Source organism: Temnothorax nylanderi, unplaced genomic scaffold, assembly GCF_030848795.1.
Source record: "Temnothorax nylanderi isolate EJ_2023f unplaced genomic scaffold, tnyl_v1.0 TNYL_tig0204_pilon, whole genome shotgun sequence".
Taxonomy (NCBI): domain Eukaryota; kingdom Metazoa; phylum Arthropoda; class Insecta; order Hymenoptera; family Formicidae; genus Temnothorax; species Temnothorax nylanderi.
The window spans coordinates 136,431-153,603 of record NW_027249266.1 but is presented as its reverse complement, the minus strand read 5'-3'; the positions used below and the strand labels follow the sequence as shown (position 1 = coordinate 153,603).

Genomic DNA, 17,173 nt, shown 5'->3' with positions numbered 1-17,173 from the left:
TAGCTTTGATGGGATACGAGTAGGTTTGCGTATTTATTTGCTTCGAGCTAATATGTGGTGCTTATCTTTGCGATCGCATGATCCGCCAATCTCAAACGAACGATGGTAATACGATGATGATGGCAACGTTAGTTAATTCGATAAGCCAAATATAAATTCATATATACGAATGCATTGCTGAATTAATAACCAGCATAATTGCGCTACGTTTTGTGAAACGCCCCAGGTAGCGGAGTGATGTCGTATGACGTATTATTCATGTCTTAATGACGTCTCTAACGTCAATAATACACGTCATTAAAACGTCTTTACATCCTGCTACCTGGAGCTATAGATAAATCAACATGTAGCATAAATCTACATCTAGCTATGAGACACAGGAATAGTTTGCGCACATATTTCCGAGTCGCTGGAATCAATGTTGTATAAAAATGACTGAAATATTTGCATTCCTTACGAAAATATTCATAAGAATTCACAAACTCGCAAAACGAAACGTACAATACGTACTCGTACATTTTTTCCGTCACAGGAAATGTATTTTAAACTTTCAAAAAGAATAAGAGTAATCGTGTTTAATGAGTATTTAGTAGAATTTTAATGTTTTTTTGTGGTCGTATAATTTTAGGCATCAAATTAATTATATTTTCGATGCGTTCTTGAATGCAATAACGCTCCGTACAAGAAATTCTTTCAAACCACCGTGTTATGCCGCGACTCTGACATTCGGATCGATTTTCAAATTGCTACCGTCGATAATTGCATTTTTTCTTCACGGTTACATCAAACGTATTTATACGCCCGGTGAGCAAATGCGTGTGCAATGAGTTAAATTATTTCGCGAAATGTTGAAATTTTCTGCCAGATGCCGACCGAAACAATCGCGTCGCGTTCATTCCATACATGCCGATCGATTTTCGATGTGGCTGACATAAATGTGAGAACTGCTTCCACCTTGAAACTCATTATTACTCATAGCTCATAGCTATTCTCATTATTATATCTCACTATTGTTATTGCTATTTTCATTTATTACTCATAACTCATAGCTATTTTCATTATTTAGTTGCCGAGAATAAACAGTTGCAGTTTTTACCATTATTCATACCATGCAGTAAAGTTCATCTTCTTGAATGAAATTTTTATCTTTCTTTCACAGTTTTTAATATCAAGGCAAAATCTAATGCATAATTTCATCTTTAATTTTAATTTAATATTAAATTACCTTTTATTTTTCATTTTAAACAATAATAACTAAAAAATAAATTGTGAATAATTTTAGATTAATCTGTATAATTACAGTCCAAATTATAATTAAAACATTTTTTGTTCTGCCCATTATATGACTTCTAAAATTCGTATAATTATACATGTTAACTACTAATCTGGCATGTAAAATGTACATATATATAAAATTCTATTTACAAATTATAGCTGGACTTCGGTTACAATTTCATAAATTTATCTCACAATTAAAGCTGTCATTAAATTGTAAAAATAAGTTAAGAAAAATTGAAAAGATAAATTAACGAATCTGCTTTACTACATTTCGTAATGGGATATATATCGTACCGTGGATTTTAAATTTATTTGGAAATAATTTCACGAAGCTGCAACGTGTGGCTGAATTACGTATGCTTCGAGGAAATCAATTCGCCTTTGAAATTTTCATAAGGTTACGGTCTCACGCGGTTGTCAAAGGTGTCGCGATGCCTGTCTGCGATCTGATTAACGTTACATACACGTACGATACACGCTCGACTGCTCGTACGATAGTGGTAAATAGCAAACTAAATGTAATAATAGAGGCAAGTTCATCTCTAAGCATAGGACAAAGCGTGCTTCAGCTTCATTGTAAAGCTTCTCGTCTTATAGATGAAGATGCAACGGGATTACGACAATCGATGCCGGTGATCTTGTATCGCAGACAAAGACCTGCAAATATGATTCGAGTATTTATAACACCATTATTATATATTTAAAAAAATATATTACCTATAGTTATAATATATATTCTTTATAATTATTACATATATAATATAAATTATATTGGAGGATATGTAACATATAATGTGCTAATGTAAATATCAGTGGATATAAATTTAATCACTTTAATAATATTGTATTAAATGTCATAGAATATGTTCTCTTAAATTCTAGTAAATGCGGTATAAAAGCTTTTCAGGATAGAATTACAATTACAATATTCTCATGTATTTCGTTGCATATTGCTAATTAATTCCGACCTCTGTCCTCTCCTAATCTTTTCCTTACATTAGCATATTTGTATGCCTTTAGAAAAATGTAATTTTACACGTGCTCGCGACGATATTCTGACAGGAATATCACACGAAGCCATTTAAGATGGTTTCGACTTTCTAACGAGTTCTTGCTTTAAAATTTGCGTAAACTTTCCAAGTCTCATCGTGCATTATTCACTTCTGCAATTTCTTATTACGAGAGTTCGGCCGCGTTTTACACGAAGATTCGGTCGTAAATTTCCATACTCGAATCTTATTATCGTCATTTGAATAAAGTTGCGTACCACACGCGATTGGCGATTGGTGATTGGCGATTGGCAATTGGTTTTTTATTCGCGAACAAAAATTCGCCCTTGTTTGAATTCGAAAATCCGTAGAATTTCCATTCGCGATTCATCGCAAAATATCACCTAAATTTCGCAGCTATTTTTGCCTGGCGTAAAAATGAGTAATTTTATATCCGAATATATAATGAAGATATTGAGAAAATATAGGATTATAATTAAAAATTTTTTTTAGAATATATAGAATTATACAGATTTTATTAATTATATAACACAAAAGATATATATAATTCTTTAAATATTGCATTTATATGAAATATTTTTATCTCTCTTCGGACGCCGTATATCGTTTCGATTCGTTCGCCATTCTCATCACAAATTCAGCGATGCAGTTCGCATGAAAAATGGCGCGAAACGCGGACGGTCGTCGTGCTGCTTGATGCGAGAATCCGAAATATTCCGCGGAATTGCGTCGCGGAAGCAAAAATCGGAATTCGCGAACAACGCCTCGTATTTCGCGGCAAAAACGCAGAAATGGCCTTTTCGGCAACGGCATGGTACATTTACGGCCGGTATTCATGGGCAGTTCTTATTTCAAGACTGTCTTGAGTAATGTCTTAAGATGCTAATACGGCTCTGTGATTGGTTTATGACATCCTAAGATTGTACTTAAGACAGTCTTAAATACAAGAACCGACTATGAATACCGGTCTACGACCACGTCAGTGAAACATCCGCACGTTTGATCCGACGCGTCGCGCCGCGTGAAGTTGCTCGATATCCGCGCGCCGTTCGAAGTCGTCGTCGCAGTTCGCGTCTGAAGATGGCGGGGGTACACGCGCGCGCTCCTCGCTCCTTTCGAGAATCCAGAATATTCCGCGGCATCGCGTCGCGGAAATGTAAATCGCGGATCGCGGACGACGCTTCGTATCCCGTGCTCGTGTTTTGCGTTCATATTTCGCGACGTGGTGGCAGAAACGTGGAAATGGCAGCGAGACGACGGTACGCTTTGCAGCCGACGCCAGCGTCGGAACATCCAGCTCGATCCGACGCGAGGAGGGATATGTACGTACATATATAGATTGTGAAATCAAGTTTTATCCGCAATTAGAATTATATCTGCACATCGCCCGCGCGACAGAGTACTTCTATTTCCTCTCGGAGCAATTTCACGTCGCGTCTCGGCGCCTTCAAGTCGTTCGGTACTCGCTTTGAAGTCGATGGCGACGCGGTGGTCAAATAGACGGGGCCGCCCGTGGCGGTTTGCTCGCACGCTTCCTCGGTTCGCGAAAATCCGACGGAAAATTGTCCTGTAAACGGAAGTCGCGATTTACAAACGACGCCTGGCACTTTGCAGCGAGACACGCGCGCGCGCGCGCTCATGTCGTACTCGTGTTTCGCTCTCGTATTTCGTGGCATATACGGGAATGACGGCCACATCGACGGCGACGGCGACGGCGACGGCGACGGCGACGGCGACGGCGACGACGACGGCGGTGACGGCAATACTTTATGTTCGCGCTAGTGGAATATCCGTATATACGCTTGTGCCGACGAGAAGTGAGGTAAGCCGGCTTTACGACGTCGACGTACGTTCATTTTCCCCTTTCGTGTTTCGTATTACGAAGCCTTTGCTCTGCCTTCAAAGCTACCGGATCTTATTAACTCTTGGTGATTGTTCGCTTTTTGAATTATTCTCTCTTCTTACTTCTCTATGAGAATATCAAGAAACGCAATTGCGTTTCGCGATATATATATATATATATATATATATATATATATATATGTATAAAATAATATCTATGTATCTTGTACATTATTATCCTTCTTAAAATGTAATATAGAAATGTATATTCAGCTTAAGTATTAAAATATATTAATGATATAAGTAATACTTAACTTATTCGTTCGTTTCTTGTATTATTTTAAGACTTATTTCAAGAATATTATAAGAATTACTTTTAAAGAATGTTGGAAATAATATATAGGTATTATTTAAGCAATACGTTTTGAATAAATAAATACCTTTTAGGATCGAATTTTTGATAAATAAATATTCTACATACTTTTTAGTAGAATTATATTAAAAATTTAAAATTAATTTAAAATTTATTTATTTCTTTAATATCGCCTCTTTTTATGCATCAAAAATTTATCAAAATATAATTTGTAATGTACAATTATAATTGATACGTAAATATATACCAACATAAAATTAAAAAAAAAATGAGACAGATAAAATTCCGGAATATTAATATAAATACATATAAAAATCCCAATTAAGAATTTCAATTGACTATATACTGGCAATGATTATAATCATGGCAACGATTATAATCGTCGTGACAAATCGTCACCGCATTTTGACCAAGGATTCTGGTCATTCTAAATTGATGTAATTTTAGATGTTTATAATATAAGCGTCTTAATTAAATAATTAAATTTATTGCGAAAAATATTACCTCAGCCAGGGTTCGAACCTGGAACCTCCCTCATTCCGTGATGGGTGTCGTACATATAAAAATAACAAAGTAATTGTAAAAAAAATTATTATAAGTAGTCGGTATAATTCTCTCGTACAATTTTAGAAATTTATGACATAATATTATTAGTGGGTAAGATATAATTGTAAAAAAAGTGCAGGGCAAGTTGTTTTCAAATAACGATCGTGATTTTCGTAATTATTCCACGCTAACAATTACATTACACGTTTCGTGTTCCGGGAAATTATTAGTCGAGTTAATAACAAGCCGAGCGATTTTTCTCACGCGAGAAAAATTACTCGCGAACCATCAACTTTTCCACCATCGCGAAATTTTCATCATCACGCGATGGAGCGAGTGTCCGCGTATATAATTTCATGGAACCTTTCTCTCTTTTTTCCATCGAGATTGTCGTTGACTGTCGCTGAATTTTTCAGGACAGTTCTGGAATTCCAACGGTGACATTTCGCGCGTTTCGCGAATATGATTAGCCCAACAATACATCGCAAATGAAAAATTTGCATGCATTTCTCACACAGGTCATTTCATTCAATTTTATCCCGAATTTCCGCAATTTTATTTAAGTATAATGTCAAAATTTATCGCAGAGATTTTGTGTAGAAACGTTTTGTGTAGAAATGTTTTTTAAAGCTTTTTTTAAAACTTTTTTTAAACAAGCGAAAACTAGTACTTCAAGAATCAATAACTCACAAAAGAGTATAAAATATTTGACAATAATACACACATTGTTTGATAATTATACATCAAATAATATGATCATCATATTTAATTATATGAATCATATAGTATAATATGTAATATAATTATATATTATATTACATTATTGTTTGATAGTACATGCTGTTTGAATAATTATATATCGTGATCAAATTATTTGATATATTATTCATTATACGTTTACTCCATTGAAAAATTTCATAGTGGTTTTCCAGAGATTGAATATCAAAAACCAGAATTAAGAATAGATTTTTAATTAGAAAATTGATTATAAAATTATTTAATTAAAATATTGATTAAAAAATATGTAAAATGTTGGACATGAAAAATTCGCTAACGTACTGCACAGATATCTTCGATGAATTTGTCAAATCGACAAATTATTTAGAGAATTCATGGAGATGAAAACTCGCCACAGATCTAGGACACTCTGTATTGCCGTATTGGACAGATCTATAAATATCGAGAGAAATATTTCACGTTACGGTCGCAAATAAATATTGCGTCCGATTTTAATCTGGCTTGAACCGAAATAGATAGGACAGTCGATAGAATCGGAACTCTTTAGAGAGGAAAACTTCTTAAGACGGCGTTGCGAAGAACGTCAATAATATAATATATATTACGTCAGCCTACATATCTCAATCCGGTTCGTCTTACAACGGTGAAGGATTTTCTCGCTCTTCGATCGTAGGAATCGTCCGTTTTAGACGTTTCCCTGTACCTTCTGCATATAAAATGACAGGCACGTATAAGCATAGAAGATAAGTGGCGTAGATCGAGTGCAATTAAAATGGACGATCTTATATTTATAGAACTATATTTTTGAATCAAATAGGTTCTATCTATTTTGAGGACATATTGACGTAGTAAGAAGAATATATTTATAATAATTATAGCATCGTATATATATATATATATAAAGTGGCCACAATATATTTTCAGTAGCACTTCTATTTATCGCATTTAATTATTAAATATTATATTTCCTATTCTTCGCTATCTGCGTATTTTTAAAGTATTTATTTATAGAATACTACGTCGTTTATAGTTGCTCACCTTACGTTACTATTTTAAAAAATATTATTTGTATGTCGTCCATGGTAATTAAACTCCCACGAGATGACATCGTATGATTAAATTCTAGATTGTGCGAATTTCAAATAGCATTTAGGCATTCTACGGATAGTAGTTCGACCGCGTGTTCATTTGCGTTTGTTGTTTCTATTATGACTGATATACATATCGTTTTAGCATTAGATCGTATTGTCACAACTTGTTATCCGCGTGCGCCTCTCGCGAATCTTCGTGTAAATCCAATTTCGACAGAACATACGAGCATATTCCTGCGGTAAATCAACGGCCTTTTAACGCGGATTATGTGCTCGTACATCACCGGAATACATCTAAATACATTGACTGTGGATAATCGAAATTATTTGGAATATTTACGATGGAGGGATTACCCAGTGACAAATTTACAATCAAAATTATTACGATTCAAATAATGCAAATTTAAATCTCAAGTCTCGAAACGTTAAAATTCGAATATCAGAATTTTTAATAAGCTAGACTTGTAAAATTAGTCAATTACAAATGTAAAGTTAAATTGTTTTTATTACTATCGTGCACTTCTTTGGATGATAAAAAAATCAATAAAACTTGAATTTAAAAATCCCCAAGTATTAAATAAATTTTAATTAATAAAATTATATTATTAAAATGTAGAAATGTTTATTTTTACAATGACATTTTTAAAATTAAAAAATCGACTTTAGTAAAATTATGTGACTTTAGTAAAGTTATTATGATATGTAAAAGAGAATAAGCACGAAATTTTGATAATAGGATTATGAGAATTTATATCTCAGACTTTTATAAATATTGATTAACCTTTAATTAGCCTTAAAATAACAGTATTACTGCTTGAATAACGGGAACGTAGGAATACCTTCAACAATGAAACTATTGGAATTTCCCAGTTCCCCAAACATTTGCCAGTTTTTAATTAACCAATTTTGATGAAGATATTATTTTATATTATTGCAAAGAGTAAGCGAGTAATCTATTTTTATCAATAATGACGTCATTGAAAGTAAAATGTCATGCTTCTATAAGTGTAATAGAGCATTTTTAATTAACTATCTTTAATAATGTATTATTGTTACATGGAATAAATAAAAATACGTTTTCTTTAGCAATAGAATCACTGAAATGGAAAATTCAGACTCAGAGATAATAATTAATTTTTAATTAATTAACTTTAATTAACTAAGTTATATTAAAACGCGCAGAATAAACAAAAATACGTTTTTTTCTAGCAATGCAATTATCAAAATTAAAAGTTTTTCATAAACTTAAAATACTCACCAAATTTCTTTAAATAACTTCTAAATGTGATAGGCATAATTTTCGAGATTATTTTTAAAATTCATGCAATATGACTATAATAAGAGAACCCGTTATTTTATCTTTTGCAAAATCGGTCTTGTATAATATTATATTATTAGCCTACATACACATTAATTTAGAACTATTAATTGGAATCGTTGCAATATATTGCGAATATAGTAAATATTCATTTTACACAGAACTAGATACGCAACTGTAGATATTTACAAAGCTTGTAAATATGTAGGATTAAAATTTTGCATACATATAACATTGTTGCATTATTTATTTCGTTTTTTATGCATATTTGTGCATATTTTGTTCGCAGGTTATCGTTGCACGAAGACATTTCAAAATCTGTGAAAAATGTGCCGCATGGAAATCCTGTTTGGACGTCAGCTCGAAATTCGAAAAAATTTTAACTGCAACTATGTAAAAAAATTGCAACAGCAAAATAAAAGAAAATAAATCTACAATCGTGTTTATGATCGCAAGTAAAATCCATGTAAACGGACAATCATCAACTCAAGAAGATCCAAGTATACGAAACGCCTAGAAGCTCAAGTACTCAAGTACCAATTTATCCAAGTAGGTTAACGGAGCATATTTTCCGAGATGCACTCTCGCCTAATTCCCTTATTTTGGACCTTACTGACAAGTGAGTCACGAAACACTCTAAATAAACCATCTTATATAGATGCTGCAAATTAAGAACCTTGCGATCTACGTTTCACCCAGGTGAAACGATAACTTGATCTTCGTAAATGGATCGATTGCATGTTAGTCATATCAAGGAAGAAACGGAAGAAGACGAGAAAGAAGTCATCGAGCGACGGTAGTAGCCAGTCGAGACGTGAGAAACACCCCAGTTCCTCAAGATAGGTTACAACGAGACGTCAGATCAGAGATGAACTCGGACAATACCACGAATCTACTGAACAATTTCTCTCTCGATACCGGTCAGCGCAACAACAGCAAAAACGATCACGATATGGAGTATGTCCTTTTACTAACTTGCAAAGCCTTCATTATGATATTCATTATCCTTAGTGCTCTCTTCGGTAATCTATTGGTCATCGTTTCGGTCATGAGACACCGGAAGCTCCGGGTAATCACTAATTACTTCGTGGTATCGCTGGCCTTGGCCGACATGCTGGTGGCGTTATTCGCCATGACGTTCAACGCTTCCGTGGAACTTTCTGGCGGACGTTGGTTATTCGGGTATTTCATGTGCGACGTGTGGAACTCGTTGGACGTCTTCTTCAGCACCGTCAGCATCCTCCACCTTTGCTGCATCAGCGTCGACAGATATTACGCGATCGTCCAACCGTTGGACTATCCGTTAATCATGACGAACGTGAGATTGGGAACCATGTTGAGCGTCGTTTGGTGCTCCCCGACTGTTATGAGCTTCCTACCGATCTTCGCGGGATGGTATACCACGAAGGACCACCTGGAGTACAGAAAGAACTCTCCGAATGTGTGTGAGTTCAAAGTCAACAAGTTCTACGCTATCATCAGTTCTGGTGTCAGCTTTTGGGTACCGGGGATAATCATGATCGCGATGTACTACAAGATTTATCGCGAGGCCGATCGTCAGGAGCGCATGCTGTATCGGTGAGTCGTTTCTCCAATCTCTTGTCAGTAATTATTACGGATGAAACTTTAGGATCCTCATAATAAATCCTGATTAATTAATATCTTTAGAAGATTAAGATCTTCAGAGAGCCATAAAGCCCTTATTTTTATAAATTTTTAATTAATATTAATACTATATGAAGTGTGAGACAAGAGATTACGTTCTTATCTTTTTTAAAACAATTTATCATTAATAAAATTTCCCTTATCGATATAAGTGTAATATAGAAAAGCGTGAATGAAAAAGAACGAAAATCAATGTTTTGTCATAGAAAAATGGAGTCTAAATTTGTATCCAAAATATCTTGCTACACGTGGAAAATGGGCTTACATTTTCTGCTACATTATGCAAACAATGTAATTTGACAAACGAGGCGTATATTTGAAATACGATCGCGCATTTATCCGCGTATTATCGCGTATTAGCCGCTTTCTCAAATTGTCCGTTGCCAAGTAACTTAATGTATAAAGATAGCGAGGTTGTTAGCGTGTTGTTACAATGGTCGAGCGATACATGGTCGTTAAATCTCCGAAGATACTTTTGTATTTGGAAGAGGAAAAAGGAGAGAAATAGAGAGAGAGAGATAGTATTCGCCATTAGTTTCTCTTCCAAAAGAATTCTATTTCCATCCAAAAGATGTTCCCGAAAGCGGCTTCGTGCCGTTCTTGAATGTCCAATTAGGGTAAAAGGCGCAAAAGAAGGTAGAGACGAGTGGCCGACTAACAACAAATGTACTTTTCAAGAGGGAGAGAAAAAAAAGACGAAAAGTATTCCGAAATAATGCTCCGCCATTCTTCCTCGTATTGTGCAGCTTGCGCGTCATTACAAGCTTTAAATCCCCCTTTTTATTCTACAAAATTCTTAATATATAATAATAATAATACTATGATAATAACGTTTATATATAGTACGACTTGCTTCGGTGTGTCGAAATTGTGCAGTTTCATATTTCGTACATTTCAATTTCATTCGGCAAATACAATCAAGTGTTTTAGCAAAATAAACAATTAAATCTCAATTACAGATGCAAGGGACTGATTGCCAATAAAAATAACACTTTCCAGCAGTTATTTTTGTCGCGAGCGATGCTATCTCTGCTTTATTATAGTTTTCCGCGTTCGATCGATGAGGCTGTCGGCTCTCGGTCTTGCGCGACCTTGCCGTAAAGTTTTCTGTATTTTCATAAATTACATATCCGCGGTACGTCGCGTGTTCGCTCTTTATATAACGCGGACCACGTCGCGCTTCGCGCACACACGTCATTCCGTCGCACTTTGAATGCGCCACCGAGACACCCCGTTCGTTTATGAACGCCAACGGGAAAATATGAACGCAGAATAAAATGGAAATTTTGCGTTGCTCCCGAATTTGGTGTATTAACTGTCAAAAAAATCACCGAAACGTCAAAATGTAAAATTATGGCTTAATATTCAACAGTAACGAGTTTATAATTCTAATTTTATTTTGATTCAACAAGTTCGTATAAATTAAAAAGATCCGGGCACAGTTGGAGGATTTTTAATATATTAAAAGTTGTGTAAATAGCTTTATGAAAAAGAAAAGCATTTTAATTTAAGTAATATTTATTTAAATATAAAAGTAATTAACATGTATCTGAGTATTCAATTCATTAACGTACTCTTTAAATATTGCTTTTTTTGAAAAGTTACGTCTATCTAAAGTCAATATTTCAATAATTATTAATACTTCAACATTTTTATAAATGATAAAATAGCTATCTCTTGCTCTACAATTGCGATACTGTTAATTAAAAATTTTTATGAATAAAGGCTTTATGGCTGATTAAAAAGGCAGTTAGCGATCGAAGATGACGTAAATAATTTAAAAATAAAATCTAGACTTTCGTGATTCTGAATTAAAAATCACATCGCGCAAAACTTTTAGTTTTATGATAGTGATGTAAATAAATGCAAAGTGCCAGAGTTTTAGTTTCACTTTAGTATATGAGTGACAATAGGAAAATGTGAACGGAATGAAATGGAAATTTCATGTCGTTCTCGAATTTGCTGCGTTCGCAAATGCTAAAGGAGTCGCTGAGGCTTCGGCAAAGCCGCGGTTCGCAAAATGTCAATTTTAAAAAGAAAATTAAGTACGGTTTCCACATTATTCATTTATGAATGATGAATGTGAGCGCGAATAAAAAGAAAAAGAACCACAACGAAGATATAGTATTATTTTAAATTTGATTTTAATTTTAATCCAATTTGATAATTAATAAAAGTGTCATTTATATGTACATGTGATGTGACGATCATGAGATTATCGTGGCAATATCGTTATGGCATCATATTTAGCTCGAAATCAAAGTCACGCTGGTCAGTACATTAAATTTACGCGCGCTAACAATAAGTGAATCTGACGTTTTCAATACCATCGCGAGCTGCAATCTTCGTGCAGGATTGTCTTGTCTACTGACGATTTCAATCTGGACTAGTCCTGGATGCGGTGCCAAAACTGATATCGTTCAGCGTCGCATTGAGAGACGAGTATCAGTTTTGTATTTCGCTTTTGCGGGAGCGTGTCGTAAATTTCGCAAAATCGATTGTGACTGGCGAGCTGGAAAGCCACATTCGGTTTACGAATGTATACAACATGTTTGCAGCATGTTATAACGGGTTTAGAAACAACGCACTACATAATATTTACAGAATATCATAAATGTATAGACCGAACAAAATATTTTATCCGAATGTTTGTAAATTTTCTGCAGTTTGTTTTGTTTTGAAGTTGTTCAGCTTGAATATATAATCTAAAATTTAAATCTGACGAAGAAAAATCGAGAGATTTGTAATGTCGAATGATAAAATTTATTGAAAAAGTTTTCAATTTAAAGTGAAAAGAAGTTATTTCATAGAATACGAGAGAAATATTTATCTTGCTACCTTACACTTTAATAAAAAATGGCATTTAATTTGGAAACAATTTAAAATAAAGTTGAAAAACAAGGGAGACTATATGTAGGACCTATATTTGAATTTTCATTTACTTCGAATAAAAAGTTATTATTGTAGTTCACATATTATTAGAAATATAATTAAAATAAAAATAAAAATATAATGTTCAAATATAATTTAAAAATTTTAATTCAGAATGTACGTATATGTATCAAACATTTTTAAAATTTTATAAAATTTTTTATGCGATAAAAACAAAAAAGAAAACAGATACGTATGAAATTAAATGTTTATATAATTATCAGAAAGATTACAAGCAATATATTTTTCTTCTCTCTTCAAATTAATATATTTTTAAATAAAACTTATCTGAAAATTTTAAAACGTTTAAACAGTTTCGTGAGAGTCACTGTACATGTACTTCAATTTTACTTTAACGAGTGCAATTTTGGTGCGCGTCTAATACGTTACTGATTGATCGGTTCCCATTTCCGCTCCCGTTCCTAAATTCGTAGGAAAGCTCTGATTGCGCGAGACAAAGCTTTAATGAGCAGCTTAACTGCATCTTAAGAATAATTTCGTGTTGAAGTTTACGTTCAAGAGGCTCTTCTTCGTCGAGAAGTGCTTCGGCTTTCTCGCGATCGAACTCATCCCGTGCTGGCGGCAATCTCTCCGACTGTCATTGGCTTTTGCGCGGCGCCATGTATATATATGGCGTCCAATTATTCGTACAATTAAACTTGAGAGACCGCATCTCTCGTCACGATGGTGTGCTTCGTCTATAATTAATGTCGAAGATCAAACACATAACGGAAATATGATGATTCGGCGAAATCCTAATTTCCAACCGGGGCGAATATTAGGGTTTTCTAATTTTTCGACACAAAATGCAATATTGGTTCGATCTTCCCTCTCTTAAAATTTAGTTGGAATTATTTCTTTTAATTTAGAACTCAGATTTGCTTTTAATTAATTAATGTAATAAAAAAACATTTTTCAATTTAATTACTTTTTTTAAATCTTGCCTTCTATTTTTTCTTTTGGATTAATAGTTATAAATAATTAATTGTTTAGAAGGTACAGATATATTAGCCTTTTCATTAAAGAAAAGTCAGTTTTAAATCCGAAAAAGATATTCGGTAATGTTAAAACACCCCGTGTAGATTCTACATGAATTTTGAACGACATAAATGCGTAAAACATATAAAAACATATTAAAGATTTAAATTACTTTTTCATTAATTTACTTTTCCACAGATTTTCCAAATTTTTTAACATTTTTGTATTCTTTATGAGATATTATAATCAAAAATAAAGAATTATTTTCGTTGGCATAAAATTTTGTGTTTGAAGATGTTATATTAACAAACATACCAATAAAGGTGAAAGGGATTTATACTGTATATGCGTGGAGAAAACCGAACATATGTCGGCACGTGTAAACATGCTCAGATAGGCAATTTAAATGCATGAAGGTGATTGAAGTTATGCAAGCGATGCCTAATTTAACTTTAAAGTTTAACAAGATGTAGCACGACAAAATATATATACGTAATTTACACAAATTGCCACAATTTCATTATTAAAAAATCAACTTACTAAAGATAATGAAAAATAAAAGATATATAGATAATAAAAACAAAATATAGAAACATTTAGTATATTTCTATATATTTTATCTTTATTATTTGTATACATTATCTATATCCCATTATCTATATTAAAATAAAAGAAATGTATATGATATAAAAGAAATTAATTTTTAATTTGTTTTTTCAAATATAATTAGAAAATAAAAACTACTTTAATATAAAAATAATTAAAGTAATTAAATGTTGGAAAATAATTGTTAATATTTACTGTTTAAAAGAAACAAAATTGATTATTGCAACTATGTATAATCACAATCTTTTACTGACAATAATTTTAATAAAACTATAATAGTAAAGGCTCATAAGATTATAAATCAATCAAAGAAAGATGGAGCGTGGAGCCGTAACAAGGTGTTGGTGTTCATATATTCTATACTTCCGTAAAGAATTAACGAATTGTAATGTACATACTGTACATATATATATATTCCAATTTAATAAACTGCGCGCCGCTTTGTCGGACTTGAAACACAGCTATCTTGGAAAATTAATACCCTTCCCTACCCCGGAATTACAATTCATTAATTCTTTACGGAAGTATAGAATATATGAACACCAACACCTTGTTACGGCTCCACGCTCCATCTTTCTTTGATTGATTTATAATCTTATAAGCCTTTACTATTATATTTATACGCGGGCGTACATACGTTTCTTCAAAGTTTATAACCGGTTATTGTGAAAAATATTACCACATGCCTCGGTAGTCGAATTGGTACGACGCCCTTCACGGAATGAGGGAGGTTCCAGGTTCGAATCCTGGCTGAGGTAATATTTTTCGCAATAAATTCTTTACGTTTTTTTAAACAATTAAATCGTTTAGATTTAATTCCGGGGTAGGGAAGGGTATTAATTTTCCAAGATAGCTGTGTTTCAAGTCCGACAAATTTGCGGCGCGCAGTTTATTAAATTGGAATATATGTATATGTACAGTATGTACATTACAATTCGTTAATTCTTTACGGAAGTATAGAATATATGAACACCAGCACCTTGTTACGGCTCCACGCTCCATCTTTCTTTGATTGATTTAATAAAACTATTATAGGTAAATAAAATTGTTAATAAAATAATAAAGCGATTTCCTTCCGCTTTATCGGGTAAATGATTCTATGTATTCATGTACTGAATTGCTAAGAGCGATGGATTTTCTCGTCAATCTCAAGCTCAGAATTTGGATCAAGATACTCTTGAGTTTTTCCGAATCCTGCATCGTATCAATGACGCTTCCATCCACCTTTCATCTTCCTTCCCCCGATACCCTTAGGAGACCTTTGACGCGCGAGACAGCGCATCGATATTCCGCTATCGATACTCTATTCCTTATTCGTCAGTCCATTCGTGGAATCTCCCTAAGGAATCCATAAATTTTTTATTCATGCGATTCTTGCGACGCCTTGTAGAGTTTATTCATTTCGCACTGCCAACATTCTCGGAGTCTAGGATCTATTCGTTGAAACTTCCGTTGAAATACGGAATAACAAAAGAAATCGCCGATCTCAGCATCAACTTGTCGTCCGAGAAAAATGGTGACGGTGACTTTTTGGCAGCTGATTTCCCGGGACGCTTCTCGCATCCCTTTTCGTCCTATTTTATTCATTGTTTCGAAGCTTTGGGAGTCCCCAATAAAGTTTCTAGGAGAGAGTTTCATACGTTTTGCACGTCGTGTAAAATAGAGGCAGAAGTTCCCTGGTTTTCGGAACGTCTCTTTTTCTCTCTTTCTCTCTTTCTCTTCGACGTTTAATTCTTTAGAAGTGGAGTTTAAAGACGCATTCAACGTCATTTCACCGTTCGCCGTTTCTTTCGCGAGTTAATTCTATTTTCGCGCTAGAAAGAGTTATCGTGAAAAGAGTTGATTTAGAATGTTTGATTATACTTATTTGAAGATTTAATATTTAATTTTACTATTAATTGCTATTAATTTTCATTATCTTATTGTACTAAGTTAAATAAATAACATCAAGTATATAAATTTTATTTATTTATTGTTATATAATTATCTTACTTTTCTTATTACAATTGATCAATATTACTCAATATTAAATTTTAATTACTATTTTTCTCTTTCAAATTCAATTATTTTATTTGACAAATACGACAGGTCAGGATACTATTTTTCTCTTTCAAATTCAATTATTTTATTTGACAAATACGAAGGAAGAAAGTTAATGATTTCTAAATTGTAGAGCATATATAAAAGTTACACAAAAAAAATTCTTGATTTGAAAATATATTTAGTTTAAAGTTCCAACAACATGGAAATCTTGAAATGAAATTATATTGCGTTAAACGAAGAAAATTTGCTTGAATGAAGTCATTATATAGTTCAACCAAGAAAAAAAATGTTGAAATAAAAAGTTGAAATTCTTATAAGAAGCTTATAGTAATCTTGCGTATATACGAAACAATCTACATCTTCTTATTAGAATTTGAACTTTTTATTTCAACATTTTTTTTCTTGGTTGAACTATATAATGACTTCATTCAAGCTAATTTTCTTCGTTTAACGCAATATAATTTCATTTCAAGATTTCCATGTTGTTGGAACTTAAACTAAATATATTTTCAAATCAAGAATATTTTTTTTTCTGTGTATACAGATGTAGCTCAATTTTTCTGTGAAAAAAGAAATGTTTATGAGATATTTTTATCATTTCGATAAGCATCACACACACACACACACACACACACACACACACACACACCTCTCTCTCTCTCTCTCTCTCTCTCTCTCTCTCTGTCTCTTACACTCTAATATGATTTTGCAAGTTTTTAGTCTGTTTAAAGATCTTGAGATTTTTTTATGTCAG

At 33.1% G+C, this 17,173-nt stretch overlaps 1 protein-coding gene across 6 annotated transcripts in view; it reads left to right on the top strand.

Annotated features, from left to right (window-relative positions):
* The window catches only part of LOC139778992 (octopamine receptor beta-1R), a 64,150-nt gene that overhangs the window by 1,964 nt on the left and 45,013 nt on the right, over window positions 1-17,173 (top strand). For all 6 annotated transcript variants that reach the window (XM_071717189.1, XM_071717188.1, XM_071717187.1 and 3 more), the window contains one exon: window positions 8,486-9,774. In XM_071717189.1, coding sequence (XP_071573290.1) covers window positions 9,065-9,774 — 710 coding nt within the window. In that variant the 5' untranslated portion in view covers window positions 8,486-9,064. The remainder of the gene's footprint in view (window positions 1-8,485; window positions 9,775-17,173) is intronic.